Here is a 25,528-nt window from a genome sequence, read left to right as displayed (position 1 = left end):
ACCAGTAACATTACCAACATATCAAAGGAAATGAAGAGGACATATAATCAGAACAATTTTGATAGTTGCCAGTTATGCATATATATATATATATATATATATATATATGTGTGTGTGTGTGTGTGTGTGTGTGTGTGTGTGCGTGTATATAAAAACACATATACATACACACATATCTTTTGTTTGCCAGGTTATTCACAGACAAAGAATGTACAGGACATTATCTTAGGATCAATTAGACCCCTCTCATGAAGAAGCTGATTATACTCCATTAACAGAAAATCCAAATTGACTTATTTGGAGTTGGGGAGTGGAGTGTAACAGGTACCATCAACGGCAATCACTGATACACGGATTGGTGTATATCACCTATGTAAAACCTCTGTGTTAAACCATGAAAGAACACCTCACTTCTGTAACCAGCTCTCTGAAACCCCAAACAGAAGATCATGAAAATTAGGAAAAGTCATCAAGTATCAAGCTGATAAAACAATGTTTATGTTTTGTGAGCTGTTAGAGAAAACAGGATTTCCAGGATCCAGCCTCAGTACCCTTGTTACAGCAAATTAACTTGTTTATATACAGTATTTTACTTTTCATTTAAGATGTGTGCCCTTTTAGTTAATTAAAGCCAAAATGGATGCATGGTTGAAAATATATATTCAAATATTCTCTTTATTCATTCTATATATATAGTTGTACACCACTAAAGACAGTGATAGGAGCACACAACGGGCTTGAACATTTGCCAGTTATTTAAAGGAGGGAGGAAACTTTGCAGATTTTAATAAGAAAAATAATAACATTTTCTAAATTCTTGTCACTGAAAGTACAGCCAAAACAAGAGAAATAAGAGGGTATGTGCCAGATTGACTTCTTTCACTTGCTATTGATGTTTTATTCTGTACAGAAGGACAATTTGTACAAAATTAATCTAGATATATAACACTACATGAAACAAGGTAAATCATATATACAATATTAAATGAATCATATGGTACAGGTCACATACAAAAGGACACTTTAAGTTATCATGTTTTGGAAATAATATGTTAAAATTAAAAGATCTGCAAAGATCCTGCAGAAAGAGAACAAGCCACCAAATCATTTTTAAATCATCTCGTTATCATGGATGACTTCTTGTTTTCAACACTAAAATAAACCTCTAACATCTCTGACTCAAACTCATAAAATCCATAAAACATCTCTCCCAGCAAGCAGGACTGTTTCATAAATGCAATGACCTCAACAACAGAAATCAGTTTGGTGAATGGCATTCCTCCAGGGTAAAAGGTACATGTTTAACATGGTAGTTTTAATTTACATCTTTTTGCATTCAAGCAAATACAGTATTAATACAGTTAACAAGCCAAGTCACAATGTCAGTTTATTTTCAGCATCTGGCATTTTTGTGGCCATCTGATACCAGTCTTCAGTATTGGGCCTTCTGAATGGCCAGGAAAAAGAAAGGAAAAAAAAAAAAAGAAAAAAGAAAAAAAAAATCCAAAACCTGACATCCACGCTACTAACCTCCAGAGACAAGACAAAGGAATACAACACGTCAAATATGAAGAAATCTAGCAGACCTCCTCAGTTTAAACAATGGTACTGACTGGAAGATACTTTCCGACCTTTAAAAACTGAATTTAGGAATGGTAGCAACAAAAACATGCCACACTTTTAAATTGGAATTTAAATTTACGGAAGTCTTTTTTTTGTAGCTCTCAAGTAATTTCTTTATTAATCATTTGATTTCAGTATGTTAAAAGCTACTGAGGCTACCAGGTCTTATGATTGATAATAAATTAATTCTATTTTTAAGTAATAATGAGGACTTTAAAACATTTGTAGCATACAATACCATCAGACCTTCAAGCTCTTTAAGAAGAAACAAAGAGCAGAGGTCCTAACTTTGTAACGGCTGCTAAAAACCATCAGCGAGCGGAATTTTCAGGTGTTAAAACACACAATCGTGTGACGGTACAGATCTGTGCCTCCTCTTCCATTCAACACAGTACAAAAAAAAACAAAAAAAACAAAATTCCTTTACACAGATAGACATCCCTATTCATTTTACAGTATATATAAAACCCAACACTCACCTTGAACATCCCACGGCCGTGCTCTCAATCTTTCTACTCAGCATGTAGCCATTATGTGCATGTTATAAAGCCCAGTGTATTGGTACTGCAACTTAGCTAGCAAATACATACAGCTTTCATTCAGGTTCATCTCAACTCAAACACAGTAAGTACCATTGTTTGAACCATCCAGGCATCACTATGGTCTGGTTTTCAAATATTGCCAATGAACGTAAGGAAGCAAGCATATAAAAGAGCAGTGTATGGCACAAAAACAATAAAATGGAAAGTGTCAGATGTCCACAGGACAACTTCCCCTTTCCTCGCCATCGTTCCTGGACATTGCAAGGCTAAGGACAGGCCTCAGTTTGGTCTTAAGTGTGCTAAACTAAAGAAAAAGTAATTCAAACGTCAGTGACCAGAAACAAAGGCAAGTGTCCCTGTTAAAGTCACAGATAAAAACATGAAACAAAAACAAACATGAAGAACACAACAGTCTTGGCACTGATAAGATGTCCGATAGATTCAGCAAAAAATAAAGAAAACATACAACAGATGACAGGAAAGTCTTATCTTTCATTTGCCAAACAGGTTCTGTTTTTGTTCCCTTTGACAGAAAAGAAAACCAAGCAGAGACCAAGGGACGATCCTTAGACAGTGAGTCAGTCAGTTCCTATGTAACCATGTCCAGTCCTTTGTGAACGCGTTTGCAAGAAGGAAGGAAGGAACCAGGTGAGAGGAACCAAAGGGAAAACAATGGGAGAACACGCTGAATATGGCGAGGGCTAAAAGACACAAAAAACACACTCCCGCTCCTCTTCAAATAAAGAAAAAAACCTGAGAAGGCAGAAATCTGATGGAAATGGATACAGGGCTTCTGCACTGGGGCAGCAGGAATGAAGGAGAACGAAGGATTCTGGGTAAACTGATGATAGAAGGAGGGATGAGAACCCAGCATAGGTCGCCAGTGTAATTCTGGCGACTGGGCCGAGAGGGCAGAAGGGGCAGTTGAACCAAGAGCCAGCAGGTGGCGGGACCTAGAGTCCATCGTGGGTGGTCAACATGTCTTCAGCTCTGCGGTGGGACTCCAAGGCTTTTGTGGTGTAGATATCCTGAGGCAACTCAGATTTACGACGCACCATGGGCCGCTCTTTCCGCTGGTCATGCTGCAACTATCAGACGGAGAACAAAGACAAGAAAAGAACGTTAGGCTTAATTATAATAATTCATTTCATCAACTCCTGTTATCGTGCCAAATCGTCCCTGTTCTGATCTTATATTTGCGATGAAGTACAACAACAGCTGGGGCACAATTCAGTTCCATACATCAAAATCTACAGAAGAAAACCAAGACTGACTGGGTTAAAACATGGTGTGCTGAGCCAAAATATTGAAACAACAACTTTAAATTAAATGCACAACATAATGCGTCTTATGCTAGATTTGTAGAGCCCCAAAGTGTTCAATATTAAATAAATTAGACATTATGAGATGAATCATCATATTAATAAACGTGTAAAATATATATATGAACCATTAACCTGTAACATAATCTAGGAAATTATTAAAACTCAACTGATTATCATGAAATGTTTTATCATCCTTACTGAGTTTTACTGGAGTCAAACTTTATTATATCTTATATTATTTCAAAATTTCATAATTTCAGTTTGGGGACAATGCCACTTTTTATTTCGTAATGACAGTGACGATGAATTTCACAATAATAAGCTCCTCCTGCCTCTCTCATTCATACATATATATTTTAAGATTTTATTAATGATTATTTATTTTGTAATTACTTATTTATGTACAGTATATAATACTGAACACTTTGGGGCTCCTTGGTACTTAGACATCAAGCGAGGGGAGGTAAACACACAAAACAGAAAGCCTTTGATTCCAGTGTTTAGTCCAGATATGTTTGTTCCTGCATTTTTTTTGACAAGTAGATTAATTAAAAAACAAACAAAAAAAACAAACAAACAGAAAACCCCCACTAAAACTAAAATGAAGACTATATTTTATACACAAAGTATACAGTGATAATTACTGTAGTGCAAGCAGCTTCAGTTAGAAGACTTTGCAAGCTTTGGTAATACACAAATCTATCAATACATAGAGCAATTACGAGAGGAAAGATGAACAGAGACAGAGAGAAAGTCAGGTTTACCTGAGTCGCGCCCTCCTCAACTGTCTTTTTTAACCTCTGAACATCTTCTATCAAAGGGACATCCGTCTCCATTGCTATAGGACTATTGAGGTCAGAGGAATCAACATACATAGAGAACTATGTTGAAAAGAAAGGGAAACAAAAACAAAAAACACAAAAGGATGGAGAAAAGACTTTCAGTCGCATGCAAAGAAGAATGACTCAAGAGGCTCTGAATGAATTAAAATAAGCAACTCCGATCTATTGCAGTTATGAGTCTAATATGCTTTAGTTGAGGTGTAGGAATAGAGATGATTGAAAACATTCTCATTTCTGATTTATTTGCAATTACAGCAAGTGTGTCAATTGATCAGATCCTTTACTGTGCCAGCTCTTTCTTCCCGCGGCACTTGGGCACACGGGGGGGGGGGGGCACGACAGAGCCAGTCTAGACGTTTCCCCCTGCCTCCAGTCTTTGTGCTAAGCTAAGCTAACAGGCTGCTGGCTGTAGCTTCACATTTACTGTACAGGCATGAGAGTGTATTTCCTAAAATATTGAACTTCTGTTTATATAATGTCCAACACTAAAGTACATTTTACGTCAGCTTAATAATAAAATCAGTTTTAGGAAGGGGAAATATCAAAAGCAGGTTTTTCCACCTCTATTGATTCAAAGACTTCCAGGGATCCTGTCATATTATAGATACCATTCACCACAACTAAGCACATTTTAGAGCACTCGTCAAAATCTTTCCATCTTTACGAGCAGAGTATCAGCAAATAGAGTCTAAACAAACCTAAGCGGGATAAGATTGAAAGGGAACTACAACTCAGCAAAAAAAATGGCTTACAGGAGACACAAGACACTTACTTCATGTATATAGTCCCACACACACACACACGCACACGTACACACGTAAACACACTTTGGTGGTGAAGGAAAAACAGATGTGTTTAAAGGACTGCGCACACTGCTCACCTGAGGATTTGACTTGGCAAGGTTCTCAATCTTGATCCAGGCCTCTTCACGTTCTTTTGACTTCGCCTTCTCTCTGTTAAAGACAGCACCAAACCTCCTGTCACTAATCTGTTCCCCACCACTGATAAATGTGAAATCCAACACAATAATTCAACTGCCGTCTTAAGACTGACTGCAATGTTGTATCACTCAGACATCATTTATTTTTAAAGATTTAGTGAGTGGGACAAGTGTCTGTCTGTGTTACTGCCTACTTGTTTTTCTCAGCCCTGAACTGCTGTGTGCAGTCATCAAAGAGCTTCTGATTCATCTCCATGAAAAGCTTCAGAGCGTTGTAGATGAGGCCGTGGATGGTCCTGTCAACAGACACACACACACACACACAGAAGAGGAGTTGTATAAGAAAAAAATCCCACAACAGGAGAACCAAAGTCAAGGAGCTGTGATCCCGGACTTGCCAACCCGTTTTACAACACATGAGATATTCAGGGCAGCCAATTCAACAGTAATATAATCAGGAAGTGCCCACATTGAAGCAAATGCATTATATTATTTTCCCACACTTGCACGCACAACACACACACAAAAAAAAAAAAAAAAAAAAAAAAGGTCAAGAGTAAAATCTTTACAAACACAAACAACATTACTGTAAAGGCCAATTTTGCCCCTCAGCAGCAAACCTTAATCAGTAACACAGATTAACAATTAAGTTAAGAAATTATGCTTGACACTTGGAAAACTGCTAGAGCACTTCAAAATTACTCACTGAAATTATTGCATAAACAATAAGCTTTGAATTGTTGGTTGTGACATATTTTAATTTTATTTTTGATGTAAAGCAGCTTGAGCTGAAATATTCAACTATTCTTGTATTGGGCACCAGAATTAGAAAACTTCAAATCAAGTGTAAAAGGTTGACCTGCAGCAACAGGTGCAACAATAAAAGGAATTGCTGGTTATATTAAGCAACCTCTTAGAGATTTGTTATGATAAATACATCTGATTAAGTGCTTATATCACATGCATGAGAGTACATTCTGTGACCATGCCCGATTAAGTCTACACACACACACACACACACACACACACACACACACACACGAGAGATCACAATGTGAGCTATTTTGTCAGGCGTTGTTAGACTGGTGTTACATGCAGTGTGAAGTACATACAGGACTTTTACGGACGTTGGTCCAGCCCGTGTGGAGATGCTAAGCTCAAGTATCTTACTTGTTCCAGTGGGTCTTTGAGTTGCGGTACAGGGCAGGGAACATAATTGGCAGAATCTTCGCTGCGTTGTCGCTGATCAGACTCATGATGTACTCGTTGTTCCAGTAGTACAGAGCTCTCTCTGCCACCTACAGGAAAACAATATATGACAGCTCAGTCAGGCGCCTGAATAACTTATTCCCTGAGTAATGATGGTAATATTGCCAATACCCATCAGTTACCTGGAAGTGTGGGCTCGACACACACTTGGCCAGCTGTCTGAACAGAGGCTCCTGCACCTTAACAAACTCTGAGGGCTCGATGACGTCCAGGATCTCCTCCAGCTCGTTGAGGAACATCACTTCCTTGGGACTGTGAGTCTTTGGCCAGTACTTCAGTAGAGCCATTACCACCTGTTGGGATGGTGAAGACAGATAATGCTAGTGCTGAATAACTGTTCAAGATGGATTAGGGGGGAGCGGCAGTAAATATCAGACAAAGAACTAAGAGATGAATTCTTGCATTTTTACATCAAAAAGTGAGCTTGAAATGAGGAGTTTCAGCGAGAACTTTTAAGCAGAGTAAAATGAAAATTATTCTGCCACACTTTTATCTGACATACCGGCTCAGTTAGAGTGCTGTCCTTTTCCAAAAACTGCACCACACAGTAAGCCAGCTGCACAACACAAACAAATACAAATCATTAAGCTTTCAAAGCATTTGAATTTACGCATAAGCTAACGAAAGGTAACACGGCAGGAGACACGGGGTGCCTGAGGCACAGACTGGCTAGAACATGCAATAGCAGCTTTTGACAAAACCTGCAGAATGACCTGCTGCGCTCATGAAAAGAAGAGGAGTGTACTTAAAGCAGGTTTGGACAAGAATATTTAAATACATTAAAAAAAAAATGTAACCATTAGTAATGCCTGTGCCGTATCTCTTTCCGAACAGCTTCACAGTTTCAAAGCTAAATTAAGTTCCTCGTTCTTCGTTTTTTGCTCAACAAACTTGCCTGTGGATGGTAGACACTGAGTGATTTGACTTTGTGCAGAGGCAATAAAACCTTCAACAGGAAAATTTTGTGCTCTTCTTTTAGTGGTAAGGCAAATCCATTGATTATGCTGTAAAATAAAAAATACAAAAGAATCATTAGAACATTTCAAAAACAGTGTGGCATGATTAATTAGCTTAAATACTTACACTTAGGAAACTTTTACATTTAAGATAAAAAAAATTAAATGCAATTAAGTTTTATGGTGTGTTCTTTTGTTTGTCAATGATTTCATCCGTAGAAATGAAATTGATGTGCTTGTACATTTAGTTAAGGGCCATACCTTCCAAGTATTTCCAGTAGTTCAGCTATACCATTATGGTGCTCTGTCTCATAGATAAACCTGTGAGAACAAACAGGAACTGGTTTCAGTGGCAGAACACAGATTCCATATTTGCCATCAAAAACACGATTCATTTGTTGACCATTTCTCTTGGTATAAATGATTAAAAACAAACAGAGCAGTGGGAGAACTGCACTGACCTATAGAAAATGTTATTGATCTGTTTTCTGATGTACGCTCTCAGCCCCAGGAACTTCCCATAGATCCTGTGAAGGGTAGTTTTGAGGAAGTCTCTCTCTCTGGGATCCTCGCTGTCGAATAGTTCTAGGAGCTGCAATGAAAGAAGAGTGAAATGTTAATGAAAGCTGTGTCTTTTAATTTTGTTTTTTTCTGCCTGAGAGTTTGACAATATATTATTTTTTTTACCTGCATAACAAATTTCTGGTCGATGTATTTCTTCGCTATGTTGGGCTGAAAGTCGGGCGATTCTAAAAACCTAAGGAAAAATTCATAGACGAGCTGCGAAAGAAACAAACAAGAGAAAAACAAAGGACTTAATTCTTGGAAGGGATTCGCGCAAACTTAAGGTAAAGTGAACACAGAAGTAGTTTTTGAATGCTCTAAAATCGAGTACATGATTTTCAAGCTGTATTGTATACTGCAATTCTCAATTGTTCTTTCAATTCTGGGTGTACATCAATACGGTGACTGCTGGCTGTTAATTCTGTTCTTTTTATATATACATATTTCTATTTATTTATATGCACATAAAAAGTAATCATACAGCAAACTACAGAATCCTAACCGCATGCTTCAGCCATGCTGAGTCTCTTCTAGGTTGAGAATCATTTATAAAACTCATTGTTTTGCAGATGATTAAACAATTAAAATGTCAACCTGGAGGTGTGGCCACGCCGCTTCAAGTGTTGGCTCATCTTCCTCTGGATCAAACTCTGCTCCAGTGGGGTTGGACGATGGAGGCAGTGTTCTGAACATATTCACGGCAAACTGGAAGAGGAGAAATGAAAATGATACCCTGAATGTTTATTCCCCTGGACAGAATGCTATTCATGTCAACTTCCTTTTGTTTTAATAACCTGGAGCCGTAGTTCATGCTTCAACCGTACCAAATATCTATATAAATTTGAAAAACATACTGGCTCTGCATCTACGCAAGTTAGATTACAATAGCTTACAAAAGATTGTTTTTCATTTAAAAAAAAAAAAAAAAAAAAATACAACTAGACCTGAAATTCCTGTCACAAGTTTCCCACTCGTGAATCAATGTTTACTGTCATGGCGTATCGTTAAACCAACCGTGAAACCACATCAAAAAGACTGCTTCTTCAATTTGATCACTGTTTTCAAGAATGCCGATCTTTGGATTCTTTTCATAAACCCTGGTGAGTTTCACTCTATTTTGTTTGAACAACGCACTGTTTTGAAACAATCCATGCAAATAGAGTAACTGCTGTTACTCTATTTGCATGGATTGTTACCAGGACGTACAGCGCAGCCTCCTTCGGGACAAATCAGAAGCACATGGGGTTCAGTACCAGAGGCAGCCATAAAGTAGATGCACTTGCTTGTGGAACGTTTGTTTAAAGGTTGATTATAAATGGCATCATATGACGAGTACAGCTCATTTATTCAGCTCCTAGCCCTTGTGTTAAATGATTAGGAACACGTGTTAGTGTCACATTTCATGATTTCATTTTTCAATGTTCTTGCAATTCTGGATTCGTCACTGCTCAAAAAGTCAGAAAGGAAATTACATCAAAAATAAATAAATTAATTAATTTAAAAAAAACAAAACAAAACCCATAACTGTCTTAAAAAATGAATTTGATTTGAAAAATTTGATGCCAGAGTCTAGAATAAAATTAACAAAATTCTAGTCATAATTCTAAAGGTCTGTGCAATGTCTCATCTGGGGTATTCTGAAATAATTTTTCCATGTTAACTTTGCAACTGGCCTCCAACGGTTTGGCCCACAATAATCCAAGTGTGTTGTGTTTCTGGTCTCACAGTGTCAACTGACTCCCCTGAGGCCTGCTGTTCCCTGCCAGGCAGATCATGGGATACTGCAGGTGGCCTACTAAAACACTAGGAGCCTTGTTTGAAAAAACAAGCTACAAGGTAGATAGACTGTCCAGGCTGTGCTGCGCTTAAACTCAGAACAGGCGGTGGAGATGACTAGGCTTTAACTCCACAATAGAAACTGTAAATAGAAATGTCATAACCGTGGCTATAGCAATTCTGCTTCAATGATGAAAAGATAAAAGCGGCGAGGGAGGAGAATTTGACTAAAACTTAAGTGTTTTCATCATGTTTATAGCGCCATTTCTGTGTGTCTGCACACTTAAGATTGTGATGAAATACTAAGCGGGACATCTGTCATCATGATAATCTTGTTTTGCTCAGATTCTTGCCTCAGTTTAGCTGCTGTAGATCAAAGTAAAAGCAATTCTTCCAATTATTCCAAACAACCCACTGTAGCGTCTACGAAAAATGTAAAATGAATCACTTCTTGCGCCAGGGGAAAAGTCCTTTTCTGGGAAATACCCTCTTATAATGGAAAACCTTTCATGTACTGTGTGTAGGTTGAATCAATTAGTAATGCAGAGTAGAAAAAAAATAACATTTCTATACACGAAACCTTGCAGATAATTCTATTCATGTTTTGAAAGAAAAAAAAATTACCTAAGAAAAAATCTTTTTTCCAGTTCCAAAGTGACTTTAACCTACTTCATCCTTAAAAATAAAATGGATTTTAAAATGGCAACATCAGACTCTCTGATTCACCCACTAGTTTGAAAAAGCTGTGTGCATTAATGATGCCTCCGATTTCTTTTGATCATCTTTGTGATGTTTCTGAGTCCTCCTGTGGTAAATTCAATTGGTTGGACATGATTTGGAAAGGCACACACCTGTCTATATAAAGTCGCAATGCTGACAATGCTTATCAGAGCAAAAACCAAGCCATGAGGTCCAAGGAACTGCCTGCAGAGCTCAGAGACAGGATTGTGTCGAGGTGCAGATATGGGGAAGACTACCAAAAAAAAAAAAAAATGCTGCATTGCATGTTCCCAAGAGCAAAGTGGCCTACATAATTCTTCAATGGATGAAGTGTGAACAGCCAGGACTCTTCCTAGAGCTGGCCACCCAGCCAAACTGAGCAATCGGGGGAGAAGTGCCTTGGTAAGAGAAGTGACCAAGAACCCGATGGTCACTCTGGCTGAACTCCAGAGATCCTGTGCGGAGATGGGAGAAACTTCCAGAAGGACAACCATCACTGCAACACTCCACTGATCTGGGCTTTATGGCAGAGTGGCCAGACGGAGGCCTCTCCTCAGTTAAAGACACATGAAAGCTGGCTTGGAGTTTTCAAAAAAGAACCAGGACCCTCAGACTGTGAGAAACAAGATTCTCTGGTCTAATGAAAGCAAGATTAAACCGTCTGGCCTTAATTCAAAGCATCATTTCTGGCGGAAACAGGGGCTGCTCATCACCTGCCCAATACAATCCCAACGGGGAAGCATGGTGGTCGCAGCATCATGCTGTGGGGTGTTTTTCAGCGGCAGAGACAGGGAGACTGGTCAGGGTTGAGGGAAAGCTGGGACAGAGCAAAGTACTGAGACATCAATGTGATATTTTTTCCTTTTTAATAAATTAGCAAAAAATTCTGAAATTTTGTTTTCACTTTGTCATTATTGGGTAATGAGTGTAGACTGAAGAGGGAAAAAACAAACAAACACAAGCAAAGGGCTGCAACATAACCAAATGTGAAATAAGTGAAGGGGTCTGAATACTTTCTGAAAGCACAATATACAGCCTTTCCTTGGGGGGGGACTGGCGCCAATCCCAGCTGACATATCACAGGGCTTACACACAGAGACAAACAACTCTCATTCACACCTACAGGCATTTGAAAGATATATCAAACAATTGTTTTGACTATAAAAAAATAAAAAAAATTCCCAGAGCCCAAGGCAAAATCTTCACATTGCTAATTTTTTTCCAACCAGCAGTGCAAATCCGAAAGAAAATAATAATAATTTGAGAAGCTAGGACCTGCAAACCTCTGGCATATTTGCTTGGAGGAAAAAAAGAAAGAAAGAAAAAAAAAAAAAAGCTGCCAATCAATCATGGCAATAGCAAGCTTATTTACTGAACAAATCATTTCAAGAAAGATGACTGAATGGATGATCGGAAGTTAATACTTCAAGAAAGCCAGCCCTAAGAAGAAAAAGCGCATCAAAACATGATCACAAAAGTCAGCTGGGACATATACCGACTGTTCAATCATAAAATCAACTCTTTTTCTAATTTACCGTCCAACCAGTTCTGTCGTGCAGCTACAGCCCGCCCCTATTCTCAGCCCAAGTGTCACCCTCATCTTTAGCTTTAACCGCAGACTTAATCCCCTCCAGCTCTACTGACCATGTGCACCACCTCCGGATAGATGGGTTCTGTGATGACATTCCTGTTGTGAGTGATGTACTCCACCATTTCGCTCAGCGCCGCCCGCTTCACTTCCTTCCATTTCAGGTCGCTCAGCGGGTCAGACAGGAAGTCGAAAAGAACGCAGCACTGTCGTAACTTCTGGATGAAGAGTTTCTCCTGCTCCGCCGGGGCCACATCTAAGGAAAGACAGAAGAAAAAGGTGAGGTGCGTGAAGGGAAAAAACCGGAGAGAGTCCGGGGACAACTGAAAGAGAGTTGAAGGCCAAACAAGGCTTCACACTGATGATGGAATAATATGGTTGAGAATATTTGAGAATGGAGCCATTTTCAAAGAGTGAGGGGTCACAAGTGAAAAGAGGGGGACGGTCTCACTTCCAAGGATGACAGTTAAAACAGGAGTGTGATAGAAAAAGAAAAAAAAAAAAAAAAAGTAATAGGAGGTAGCAAGACAGTGATGGAGACTAAAGAGAGAGAAAGGCTGAGATGGTTAGAGCCCAGAGGGGGAATAATGACAGAGCAGAGAGGAGGAGAAAACACACAGAGAGGGAATGGAGGATGATGGATTTGGGAACTAGGTGAATGGTCACAGTCTAGCCATTTCTCTCTCAAACGCACACACACACACACACACACACACACTAAATATTTATAAAGAGAACCTAGCTATTTAAGTCCGTCATTACATTTGTCCATGGTGGTTTGAGGACTTCCTTTTTTGCTTCATTTCCACCCGAGCACAGCCTTGTAAACAAACAACCTCTGCCAGTCAACACTTCACACATGACAACATGAAGAGGAAATAACCATAACTAAATTCCAACCTGCTAATGTGTTGCAGTAATAACCCATCATGACACCATAATTACATAGTTATGTGATTCAACTTTGATGTAGCTTGTTTCTCTGTCTCCTAATGATGCCTGTTATCTTTGCATGTCAATATTGAGGAAACTTCTTCCCTTTCCCTCAGCTACCCAAATAATTGCTTATGTGGCACTGTTAATTTAATTTAGGATCTGGACAACTAAAACACACCACACATTATTGCAGTAGCTTTATATTTTGGGGGAAAAAAGAAGCCAGTGCCAGTACCAGCTATTTCTGCATACAGGTTTGTGGATGTGTATGGTAAGATGCAAATAAAGCTTTATCATCCATTGTTAGAATAACATTTCACAATAACCCCCTCCCTTCATAGATCAGATACTCCTCAATGAAAGAACGGATATGTTTTTAAAAGCTTATTATCTCAAATGCCATACAGTACACTGTAATGAAACTTTTGATAACCTCCGGGTAGAGAAAGGTCCGTTCCCCGACTGACTGATGGAAATTTGATTCTGTAATACCCCAGCTGGAGCTGTGATAGAATAGGCAAATTAATGTCACAGTATTCCCTCACTGTACTCAGGTGTGGGTTAATTTAACTGACAGAAGCAGCTGCATGTGACAAACACAAGAGGTCTGTCAGATCAAGACACTCTCATTTGGTTGCTAGCGATTTATAAGGCACCAACACAACAGACTTAAATATGATTAGTTTTGCTAAGATCATATTTATGCTTTCATTCATGTCGTTCCTGGTCAGGTATGTTCTGAATTTGATAGAGGATGAGGGTTAGGTTTTTTTTAGCCATCACTTTTTCTGGCATGTTCCCCTTCAGAAGACGAAAAAAAGTAAACCTTTGACCCAATACCTCGAAAAATAGGCAATTGAGGCTTAGAATACATATACAAAGAATCACGAAAATGTGTGCATCTGGAGTAGAGCTATAGGATTTTGCAAAGTCTCATGAATTTAAGATAAGTTTTCACATGAATCGTTTCAAGAAAATTCATGACATGAACATGGGAGGTCCTAGCTGAGTGCAGTAAAGACTGTTTCCTATTATATATGTATATTATTAGGGGAGCCAAATTAGATCAGATATATACAGACCAGTGACAAATTAGAGGAAAAACAGGAATAAATGAATGGAGAAACATAACGAATGCAGATGCTTCCACACAGGTGCACTGCATGGTACAATTGCCAGTCATGCTCTGTGGCCTGTATAAAAATGCTGAGCAGGCCCAGTAGATTCTGATTTTGTATCAAGATGGCAAGAAGAAAAGATCTAAATGACTTTGAAAGAGGGTTCATTGTTGGGGCATGGATGGCAGCAGCTTCAGTCACAAAGACTGCTCACCTGGCTCGTGTTTCAATAGGAACAGTGACTAAAGTGACATCTGCATTTAGTAAATAGGGTCGGAAATTGTGGCCGACAGCGCACATTTGATGACCGTGATGCTCGTGCATTAGTGCGATATGTAAGGAAAAACAGGAGAGCAACTCTTCTTCAGGTGACTGTGAATGTCACTGCAGGATGTGATCAGACTGTCAGCAAGAACAGTCCGTCGACAATTACACAGAGAGGGATATTATAGCAGGGTTGCAGTACATAAACCCTCATTACAAAGATGAATGCGCATTTGAAAGTTCATCGGTGCAAAAACCATAGGCACTGGTCTGCAGAGATGTGGAAAAAAGTGATATGGACAGATGAGTCATTCTTCACCATATTCTCCACAAGTGGGCGAGTGCATGTGTGGCGTGCACCAACAGTACAGGCCTGAATGCTTGACCCCTACTGTGAGGGGGTCCAGTGGCTGTGTTTTGCCGTGGGGGGCATTTTGCTGGCATGGATTGTGTCCACAGAAAATCAGTACAAAGTTGTCCCGAGGGATCACCTTTATCCTATGATGAAACATTTCTTTACTGATGGGAGTTGTCTCTTCCAGGATGACAACGAGGTTGCACGAGGGGTCACTGACTGGTTTGATGAGTACGAAAATGATGTGAATCATATGCAATAGCCTTCGCAGTCATCAGATTTCAACCCAACTGAACAGCTATGGCTGATTTTGGACTGACGGGTTAGACTGCCCTCTCCCCCACCACCATCAAAACATCAAATGATGGAATATCTTTTAGAAGAATGGTTTTCATCCCTCCAGTAGAGTTCAGAGACTTGCAGAATCAATGCCAAGGTGCACTGAAAATGTTCTGGCAGCACGTGGTGGCCCAATAACTTACTAAGACACTTTATGTTGTTTTTTCCTTTAATTTGTCACCCATCTGTTATTCAAGGGAAAAAATAAATAAATAGATGAGTCCCATTCCTCTTCCATGACTACTGTACTGTAAGCTGTGGGCAGAAGGCTTCCAATTACTGGGATAAGCAAATTAGGTTAGGGGACAAATTGTGATTTATGCATTTTAACCATTTTATTCTTAGATAAATTAATTTGTTCTTTGTGTTATGCCGCTGCCTTCCATCTTGTTTTAATTAGACTGAAAGTAATGAGCAAATAAAAAAAACTGACATAAAATTCTGCCAATTCAGTCCTGTAGTTGTTCAATAAGATGGGAAAACACTGCAAGAAAAACTTGGTAAAGACACTTGGATGGAAAAAATAGGCAGCTAAACGTATTTGCTCCCAACCTAATTTCAGTTAACGTACTCAAAGAGTGACAAAGGCCATAGCACAGAATAGAGGATGGGACACACGCACACAGAGGCGCTTGAGATTCTTGCAAACAGGTAGATTCTAGGTAAGAATGTGGATATCCTATTCAGACATAATGGAGATTTGGTCCGGACACGGACACACAGGACACTTCACACACTTCTGCAGCGTCAGTTTCAAGTCAGCCAATTTATCTTAATGACAGTTAAAGGCTGGGAATTCCAGAGCAGAGAGGGTAAGTGTGTGTGAGCTGCCATTATCGGCCATTTCCATAAAGATTTGACGACCAATGAGGCTATCACTGTAACAACAGGAGAACACTGCGAGTGCCAGAGCTCCTATTTAAAATCAAATACAACAGAGAGGTTCATTCAAAACATTTATAATTATTATTATTTCTATGCGGTCAAAATCAGCTGAGAATTGTTGACATTGTGGAGAAGACGTTTCAGAATGAGGCTTGTTAGTCACTGACAGGAAGAAACAGCAGCAATAAGGCGGATAGGAAACTAGTGTTGATTTATTTTCACGTTATCTTTTAGTGCACCATCTCTCTGCTTGGCATTAGTTTTGTGTTGTAACATAGTTTGTCATTTATGCTGGTTGCACTGGGACTTGAACCTGGACTGGAATGTGTGGCCATGCCTTGCACCCCTGACCGCGTCAGACTTGCATTGCTCCTATTACATAAGTCTGTCGCCTGTGTTATAAAGTTTCTGTACACTCCTAAAATACCCAGCGGGTTGTTGTGTAACAGATAAAGGCCCAGTGTTGTGATCCCAAAACTGATGTTAAGCACAATGTGACTTCTATTAATGTAACTAACAGAAGCCTTAGGAGAACAAGCATGCGCATGCACACCCAAGTATCGTGTCTTGTAGAGAACAGAGAAAGATTTATCAAGGCCCCCCTGTTCAAAACAAATATAATAAATAACTGGAGTCACACTGGAACAACGGTCTTTACTTTTCTCTTTAAATAGGTCAAATGAACAGCTGCTAGTCTGGAGTTAGAACTGGTTCGGCAATCTGCTTTATCGACAGCATGTTATGATCAATGTAAACATTGACTGATTACTATTCATAGATATGTAGAGGGACAGTGTGTTACAGTTTTGAAGGCATATGAGCAACTAGTTTGGCCACATTCATTGTTTGAAACTGATTTGGCTGCATTGTGAGCAACACCTGAGAATGCATCCAGCATAAATACTGCAGATTACAGTTCCTGAATCGTGGCTGATGGTTGTGAGGAAATAGTCAAGAGGCATCTATCATTGCCACACTTGTGACACATTCATAGTTGCAAATTTGATGCAACCTTGTAACTAGTAATGGCGAAAAGAAGTGCTTCGCAGAACTTGTCGTTAAAATTAAGTCTTGTATCTCAAAGAAACAGACCGTCTCCCAAAATACCTGATAACGTGATGATGGCTCTGAACACAGGCATGAAAGCATCCATAACATACCGAGGAAATGTTGGGATGTGGACCCTGATGCAGAGGTGGTCAGGGTTGACGTGTCAAAATAGTTAGTGTAAATGCAAATCCATTCCTAACAACGCTGAAGGGCCACCTAGTAATTTTTGCGGTGTGTGTGAAGATCTAAAAAATATCCCAAAATTGCCAATGTGCTTGAACTAAACAAACATGGATGGTGGTTTTCATGTCTATACCTGGGTTGGGACACCACAATCCTGTACATGTTTATGTAGAAAAGCACATTTTTTTTGTAGTAAGAGTTTCAGTTTCCCCACATACAGAAGCAAAAATGTGAGTAGCGAAGTGAAAACCGCTTCCCAGTGGTCACTCAACCATTAAATTGAGACACATTCAAATGCCAGGTATAAAATGCAATCTGTCTCAACTGGACCTAGAGTCAATCTTGAGGTCAGGAGATAGGACATTTGGTCTGAACAGGGTTATAATGATAAAGACACACAGTGAGAGGAAAGAGAAAGAGGCAGAGAGTCTGAATGTTCCCCAACACTGATTTGTCATTCAAGGCAGTCGTCTCTGTGGCTCAATAGAGTGTAATCAATAATTGCCCGCGGCTTAATCTAACGCTGGGCTGCACCCAAGTACAGTGGTAACTGGCTGGGCCTTTCAAACATGACTGAGTGCATTGTACACAGCCCGATGCTGTAATCCTAAAACATTACTGCCTCTGCTTTGACAAAGATGTCTGGACCATATTGACAGCTGTGCTCTGTTGACAAAGACCTGCACTTAAGAGAGACAGTCCGATTTCATTTCTTGTGCCTTGTTTTGAGAAAAATGTCTTGAAGGTGCCTAAGCATGTCACTCACAGGAGGGTGACAGGGGAAAAGGGTGGGGAGATGGAGAAGGGGGCTGCTGCCTGCTGCAGAGCAGTGGCTTTCTACAGACTACACACTATGACCAATTTGTGCCCAGATGAACTGGAGTGTGACAAAAATGCCGGGCCCAGTAGAGCAGCTAAGAAGGAGGTGAAGAGGGCAGACGATGTTTCATTCCTCCTTAGCGCTTCCTTAAGGGCCGCGATTAATAATTGCACGCACAAGTACAGAGACACACAATTACAATCAAACACATGAAAAACTAAGGAGAAGACCCTTCCCTAGGCTATGACCTCACTTCCTTTGACATCACTGGCTTGGCGGGGGGATGGGCAGAGAGAGCAGCTAGCTAGTAAAACCAGATTTTTATGTAGCACCCGTGTCTCGCAGCTATGCAAACAAGCCGTACAGACAACCGTTCGCTAGTTCTTTTTTTTTTTTTTTTTTTTGAGTGCAGCAGAGCCGTTTTCCAAAACACAGAAACAATGATCTTATCTCAAACGCCTGAATGCTGACTAACCAAGCAGTAACCAGTGGAGGGGAACACGAGCACAGCAACACACAGCTCGCTTGCTCTTGCTCTCGCTCAGTCTCTCTCTCTCTCTCTATCTCTCCATCTCTCCTTAATTCCCTAGGACAATACAGGAAGAATCATTTGTCCTTACGTACCTCTGAAGTGCATAAGAGCCACCGGCTGAAAAGGCCCGTTGGAATTAGGTGCATCCACAACCATCCTGTCTCCAGACTTATTGCATGTCAACATCTAAACCTTAACCAGGAAGGCGATCCACTCAGGGCGAGAGGCCAGCCTCCATTTTAGCACAAAAGCAGATCAGAAAATGAAGCTCTCTGCTGCTGGAGGGAACTGGCTAGTTAGTGATGTAAGCAGCGAAGGAGCCGGCTGATTGGCCGAGCGCAGGCGGCTCTGGAGCAATGAGGGCCGAGGCTGCTGGTAGAGAGGGAGTCCGATTGGCTGAGCGGACGCACAAGGGGGCGGGACATACATTGGAATTTTGAGTCCGGCTCCTCCTCCCCACTCAATGGTCTCCGGTGACGCTCTGCACGGCAGACCCAGCTACAGATCTTAGATCAGATTGATTTAAGTCTTTTGCACAGTTTAACCATTAGCAGGGTTTTCAGCATAATCTGACTTAGTATAAGCCTTTGGAAATAACTTACTCTGAGCGTGCTTAGAGAGAGGGAGGCCCCAGTTGAAGCTTCAAAGTCTTTCATTGTTTCCTCCTGTCATCTCTGCTTGGTTCTTTATCAAAGGGAGGTGGGGAAGAGGGTCAGAAGGGGCCTCAGTTCTTTGGATTCAATGAAGAACAGAAGGAGACGAGAAGAAACCACATGAGGGGCTGAGGACAGGACTAGTGGGGACTTGGTGCTCTCCAGCAAAAAAAGCCAAAGAACTTCAGTGGAGGCTGTGGTGTGATTATTCACAAGATGAAAGACCATATCAATCTATACTGTAGTGTAATGCTGAATATAAACAATAACTTGAAATCACGTAAATGATCCAGTCCTGTAAGAGGGTTTAAAAGGACGTATAATAGATGGTTGCATGCTTTTATTTTCTTCAATGAGAAAAAAACAAATCTACAGTCAACCACCTTCGGTGGCTCCACATAATGTATTTTATATAATGAGAGGATTTTATGAGTCACACGCTATTCGGGGCAAAGGCAGAATTTGCTACATTATATTATTCTGAGCGAAGTACATGTGCATAGCAAAATTAGCTCTAAACAGGAAATGAAACCGAGAGGATAGAATATTAAATGCACGGGCACACAACGCAGGAAACTGCTGCAGCTCCTCACTGCATTCACAGCCTGTCTCAAAGTTTAAATGTGACTTGAACTCTTTGTTTTTAAAACAAATGGTCAAGTAGATGTCATACAAGACAATAGTATGTTACACTATATATGTTATGTATATAGTTGAAAGCTTTAGTGAAATATTCATTTTGGAAGTCATTACCCTAACATAAGTCCAACACTCCAAGGCAACAAATGAATAATCTGCATTTCATCTTTACATAATGAAGTATCTTCCCCTTGTTTCATGTGATTTATCACAGGACACACTGTGTGAAACCGCATTCATGCCAGAAGGCTGAGCAGAGTTTTCATAACATTGGGATTTACCACTCCATTTTCACAGTCCTTTCACAGTCTTCTAATAACAAAGGGACTGTGCTGTCTTCCAGCAATGGACACAGTCAGGCAATTAATTAAAATTTAATTAAGTCCATCAAAGAGGCTGTGATGTACAGTATGTCATCTTACAGTTACAATTAGAATTACCACTCAATAATCACCGCATCCTGGTAAAATGTTGAGGTCTAAGTGCTTTGATTAAATTAAAAGAAATATCCTGGTGCACAAAATAGCCAAATTTTAAAGATATATGATCCAAAAAATATATGTCTGACTTATTTTGACAAGGTAAAATTTCATCTTGGCTGGTCATTTTTGCCTCAGTAGGCGTAGTAGTAAGTTAATTTTGGACTTTCTGTTGTTTTTATTTCCTCTTTTTTGTCTTTACTTTAATGTAGAGAGGAGAGGAGAGGAGAGTAGGGGAAAGGAGAGGAGAGGAAGGCCAAGTGTATAACTAAACAGCTCTCACTCTCGACTATAACATTCCACAGCCATGACAACGGGCACCGGTATTTGCAGAAAGCTGCCATTTATTTCCTACTAGCAGGACAGGCTGGGTAAGAAAAAAAACCCTATTCTGGTAATGATCTATATTTTTTATTGTTATCACATCCCATGAAAAGACCAAAACCAAGAATGAACAGATCTTTCTAACATTTAGTATTTGTGTAGCCTCATACAGTAGTGGAGTAGTAGCACAGCGGTATGCATGGATGGATTATGAGAAAATTGGCCCCGAGGCACAGGCAGGTAAAAGGGCCCCCACCCCTCCTATACAGGTCCCGCAGACTTTGCGTCTCTTTGTGGTCATTTTGTGTCCCTGGCAGCTTTACCCTTCAAACACAATCTGCCATATGGAAACAGCGTACTCAAACAGAAATGACAGACATTACAATATAATACTGTGGAACATTTTTAAAGCTGACTGAGAGAGCCACAGATACCGCACAACTTCCATTTTTAACCAAAAGATGGCAGCACAGGCAGTAACTTGTGCAAGAGCCCTCTGTAACACAAGCTCATCACTAAATGTCTCAATAACATTTGGAACAATGCACTATTCATTCTTCTTCATCAGACATGCGGTGTGGCCCTACAGTCAAAGTTGTGTCCACACCAGCAAGTGACCAATGGGATTCTGTGGTCACTTGTTATTAAAGACTAAAGCGTGAGCTAAAATGTGTCATATTTTTTCCCTAATCAAACCATTTATGACTTTTCATCTGATAATGTCACACAGACCCATGTTGCCCCTCTTTCTCTCTCTCTCATACACACAAACACACACACACACACACACACACAAACTCACACACACACATACGGAGAGCACATAAGTAACTTGAAAGCTTGGGGCACCAAATGGACTTTTTGAGACGTCTGCATAAAAATGCCTTCTCTTGCTGCTAGAAACAAACTCCATTTACAAATATTGCCCCGACTGCTCTTGTATTCTCTCTGTACACTGATCCTGGTCTCCAAGTACTAGTCGGTGAGATTTGATATTTTCTGACATTTTTTTTAGTAGTTTTCTCTGTAGTTATATTTTGATGAACTGCAGTTGTAGTTGTTTATTTGTGTCATGCACAAAAGAGTTCCCAGTCCACCAAATTTTAGTGTGCTGAAGGTAGATCATATAACCACATATTGCATACAAAGAATTTCTTTACTAATAAAATCAGTCGCAAAACAAGCTCCCTTAGGCACAACTCGTCTTTTATAATCATCCAGTCAACCAGAAGAACTAAGAAGAGATGGACATTTTACTAAAAAGTCAAATGTAGCCAGTAAATAATTTTATCATGAGCAATAACTTTGTCTTCAGTGTCACCCAAACCACATGACAAACCAATTCTTTCCTCTGCAGGGAGACCATTAAAGCTTCCTGTTTCTACAACTAAGGTTACTGCAACTGAACGTACCTGTAAAGTCAATGTTTGTAATAGTGAAAATATTTCACTATAACATGTTTTGAAAAAAAAAATTTGAACATATAAAATAAAGATTCCTCTGGTCCAGAGATGCTGATGCAAAAGGTCCCTGTTAAAGAGCTTTCCGGTGAACGATTATTTTTGTCATCGATTACTCTGCAGATTATTTTTTTCCAGTAATCAATTAATTGTTCTGTTGTTTGTGGGGCTGGAACTAGGTGATGTTTTGCATATTTGCTTGAAAATGTAATGAATCAATTATTAAAATAGTTGCTGGTTCATTCTCTGTCCATCTATAAACTGATTTATCACCAAATCTTTCAGGTTTAGCTCCAAAGCGTCTGCTTTTCCAAGTAAGAAGGTAGATTAGAAAGAAACCCCAGAGACTTAACTGCAACACACTACATACAACTAAACCTCATTCATTGCAAATGGGGGACTGAGCTAGTAGTTATCTTGACTTCATTGGACCTCTAACTGTAGAGTCTGTAATCACAGAGCAGCCCATGAACTGTCAGGAGTGTAATTTGAGATCACATTCAATGCATGTTTCTCCAAGTCACCACCATCGACCGAAGGGTCGGGGGGAGGATTTTATTATTATCATTGTTTTTAAATGTACAAGTTGAGAATAAAAATTGTGACACTCTTTGGCCACGTCCCAATCGATCTTGCAAATCCTCCGGGCTGTCCACCTCTATTGCTTCTCTGTAGTGTCACCAAGCTCATCCAGGTATGAGAACAAAGCATAGCTGGGTATAGTTTACAGGAACCCACTCAGGCCAGATCCTGTCTGTAATGCTATGTGTAAACAAAGAAGCCATGAAAGATTGATGTAAATGTTCAAGCCACAACTTCACTGTCTTGTCTAAGAATCGGCGTCAGTGGGATATGTGCTAATAGAGTCAATCAGTACGGTAAATTAAAACACTGACGGAGGGGCCAGCTTGCCTTGCTATGATAATTATTTTAAGTTTGTGGAGTGGTGATCACTAAAATAACTTTAAAACAAGTCCAAACCTCCCATTCAGGCTGTATTATTTGACAGTAATAAGATACTGTAAGCTTATGCAAGAGTGCAGTACAGGCTGAAATTTTTATAGGACTCTGAGATGCCTCCTGCTCCAAATCAGGGTTTACAGTTTATGTTTGATTTGGGCTTATGTTTTGAGTTGTCATTGGCTGGCCCAGATGCTACCGTCTTCTGGTCTCCTATCCTTGCAATCGGAGTCAGAGTTATGTTACATGAGCGAGCCCTCTGGGGGTAATATCTGTTTCTTCCAGGTACGGCCGGAGATGAAGCTGATAGCACATCATTTGCATTACAGATAAAGCTGTTGGGCAGTCTGCTTAGCTCTAAATTATGTAGTGAGCAAAGACCTCAAGGTTAAAAAGACGGTTATGAGGATCCACCAAGGCTATGAATTGTTAATATGATTCCCTTCATCCATATAGGGCAAACATGCAGTCTTAGATTAAGTTCATCTAGCATTTTCCAGAAGAAGAGTAAAAGGTTATCTATTTGTATAAGTTATCACAGAGGAGGAAAATGTAGAGGAGCAGCATTTGAGGAAAGCATGAAGAAAAGAGCGATAGCTCCTTATAAAGATATTGTAGACTGAAGGAGGCATACTTGCTATTGCAGGTAGTTTCTGTAGTTCTCTGTTAGCACTGAGGGGGAAAGAGGAAGTGCTGAACCTCTTCTCCCTCGTCACGGCCAAGTGTGACCCGGGCTGCTTTACCCTCATCAGCTGAGTTGCAGGGGGCACTTTCTTATTGGAGCCCTGCAGAAACAAGAGTTGCAGAGGAAGGACTCCCGTTACTGGAGCAGGGTAGGGTGAGGTAGTTCCTGCCGCAAAGGAAATGACGCAGAAATCATCTTACTCAAGTGTCACTGTGGAGTCGAGAAACGAGGGGAGGGGGAGAAGGGGTGAGGGTGTTGTGGTTAAGGGTCAGGTTCCTTTCTGAATCAGATCAGGTGATTCTCAGCGAAGGAACCTGATCACAGCCGGTGGTGTGCTGTGCTGCATCTGTCGACAGAGTTTGGGATGGACCTCGGTGGACAAAATAATTGGGCACGGATGGAGCTGATAAAGCTGTCAGTGGGAACAAACAGCAGGTCCAGCAGTCAATCACGCAATGTACTACACTCAGTATCAATGATGTACGTCAGAAATGATAGGGACAAAAATAGCTGCTACAATGCCTAGTACTATACTCGGAGGCCAAACAAGGCACGATGGGGTGAGCTAGAGGATCGAATGCAGAGAAAATAAAGCGATAAGATCATGCTATGCTGTCACATGAGAAACTCTTCCTGCATTTCATGAGAACAAAAGGTCATTAAATCTAAAAACAAATGGATGATTGGTGAGTTTCTATGAAACCTGTCAACAACTGGTCATAGAAAGCATGTGTAAAAGCAACTGTTAAAATCAAGGCAGCGCAACGAATTTAGAAACTTAATGCAAACCTATGGGATATCCTTGGATGTGCAAGTGATACATTTAATGTGCGTGTGTGTTTGAGCTATAATCAATCAGTTTTTAACATCACAGTGAAGCTTCTGAGTAGAATCTAAACATCGTTTACCAGTAAACCTCTAGTCCTCAGGGTATTAAGGCTGTTTGCTCATTATGACACCAATTAACACCACAAGCAAACCAAAAATAGACAAAATCAACAAATTTTCTAAAATGCTCAACAGCGAAAAAGAGCCTGTGCCCCAATACACGTCTCTGTATCATCCCTGTAACAATAAATGCTACTCAATACATTTGTTTTTTCTTACTTTTTGTTTGTAAGTTTTCCCTGACTTTAATTTTATGGTATGCTTTGTGGTATGACATGGTATGTACGATAGTCATACTCATATTTTTTTCTATATGCTGGGACTACTATTACATTCATTTGACATTTTGATAAAGTAGCCAGTGCAAGCCCTCTCTGGACGGTGAAAACTTCCAAACACTTACTTCTTGGTCACCTGCAGGCCCATTCTTACTTCCAGATTTTTTAGATCTTCCAGATTTGGTTGTTTCCTAAACAACGAGAAATCAGTAAATTGGCGAGAAAACAAGATTGTAATACAGTAAGAGTTATCAAAGAACACGTCTATCGAAAGCCACTTTACCCTCTCTTTTTTGTTCTTGTGAGGCATACTGAGACGGGAGTCCCCGGTGTCAACAGTGAAGCTGTGGTCACACACTTAAAGCAGAGGGCTGGTTGACACGGCTGACCATCCAAACACCACGGGGGCTGTGCCACAACAAGGTGTCATTCTGTCTCCGTGGTGGCCTCCGAAAAAGATCTGCCTCATGACTGAGGGGAAATTCCCGGTCACGTTCGCTGCCAACGTCCAACTCACCGCCGCCGTGGCTGCACT

The 25,528-nt window shown here is 40.2% G+C and overlaps 1 protein-coding gene across 6 annotated transcripts; it reads right to left on the bottom strand.

Annotated features, from left to right (window-relative positions):
* Positions 1-233: 233 nt before the first annotated feature.
* Positions 234-25,528, bottom strand: ppp2r5ca (protein phosphatase 2, regulatory subunit B', gamma a). Of its 6 annotated transcripts, none has more exons than XM_040137255.1 (16): positions 25,277-25,528; positions 25,119-25,184; positions 23,777-23,927; positions 12,202-12,401; positions 8,656-8,766; positions 8,185-8,277; positions 7,959-8,089; positions 7,759-7,818; positions 7,437-7,545; positions 7,044-7,097; positions 6,664-6,834; positions 6,443-6,570; positions 5,467-5,568; positions 5,213-5,285; positions 4,255-4,371; positions 234-3,253 (listed from the first exon to the last, which is right to left on the bottom strand). In XM_040137255.1, exons 1-16 carry the CDS (start codon positions 25,301-25,303, stop codon positions 3,119-3,121), a joined length of 1,728 nt encoding a protein of 575 aa, XP_039993189.1. In that variant the 5' UTR covers positions 25,304-25,528; the 3' UTR covers positions 234-3,118. The 6 variants fall into 6 exon arrangements, with proteins under 6 accessions (XP_039993189.1, XP_039993190.1, XP_039993191.1 ...); XM_040137259.1 differs by having other exon boundaries at positions 3,154-3,253; positions 4,255-4,336; XM_040137256.1 differs by lacking the exon at positions 4,255-4,371.

Source organism: Xiphias gladius, chromosome 10, assembly GCF_016859285.1.
Source record: "Xiphias gladius isolate SHS-SW01 ecotype Sanya breed wild chromosome 10, ASM1685928v1, whole genome shotgun sequence".
Classification (NCBI taxonomy): Eukaryota; Metazoa; Chordata; class Actinopteri; order Istiophoriformes; family Xiphiidae; genus Xiphias; species Xiphias gladius.
This window is presented reverse-complemented; position numbering and strand designations above follow the sequence as displayed.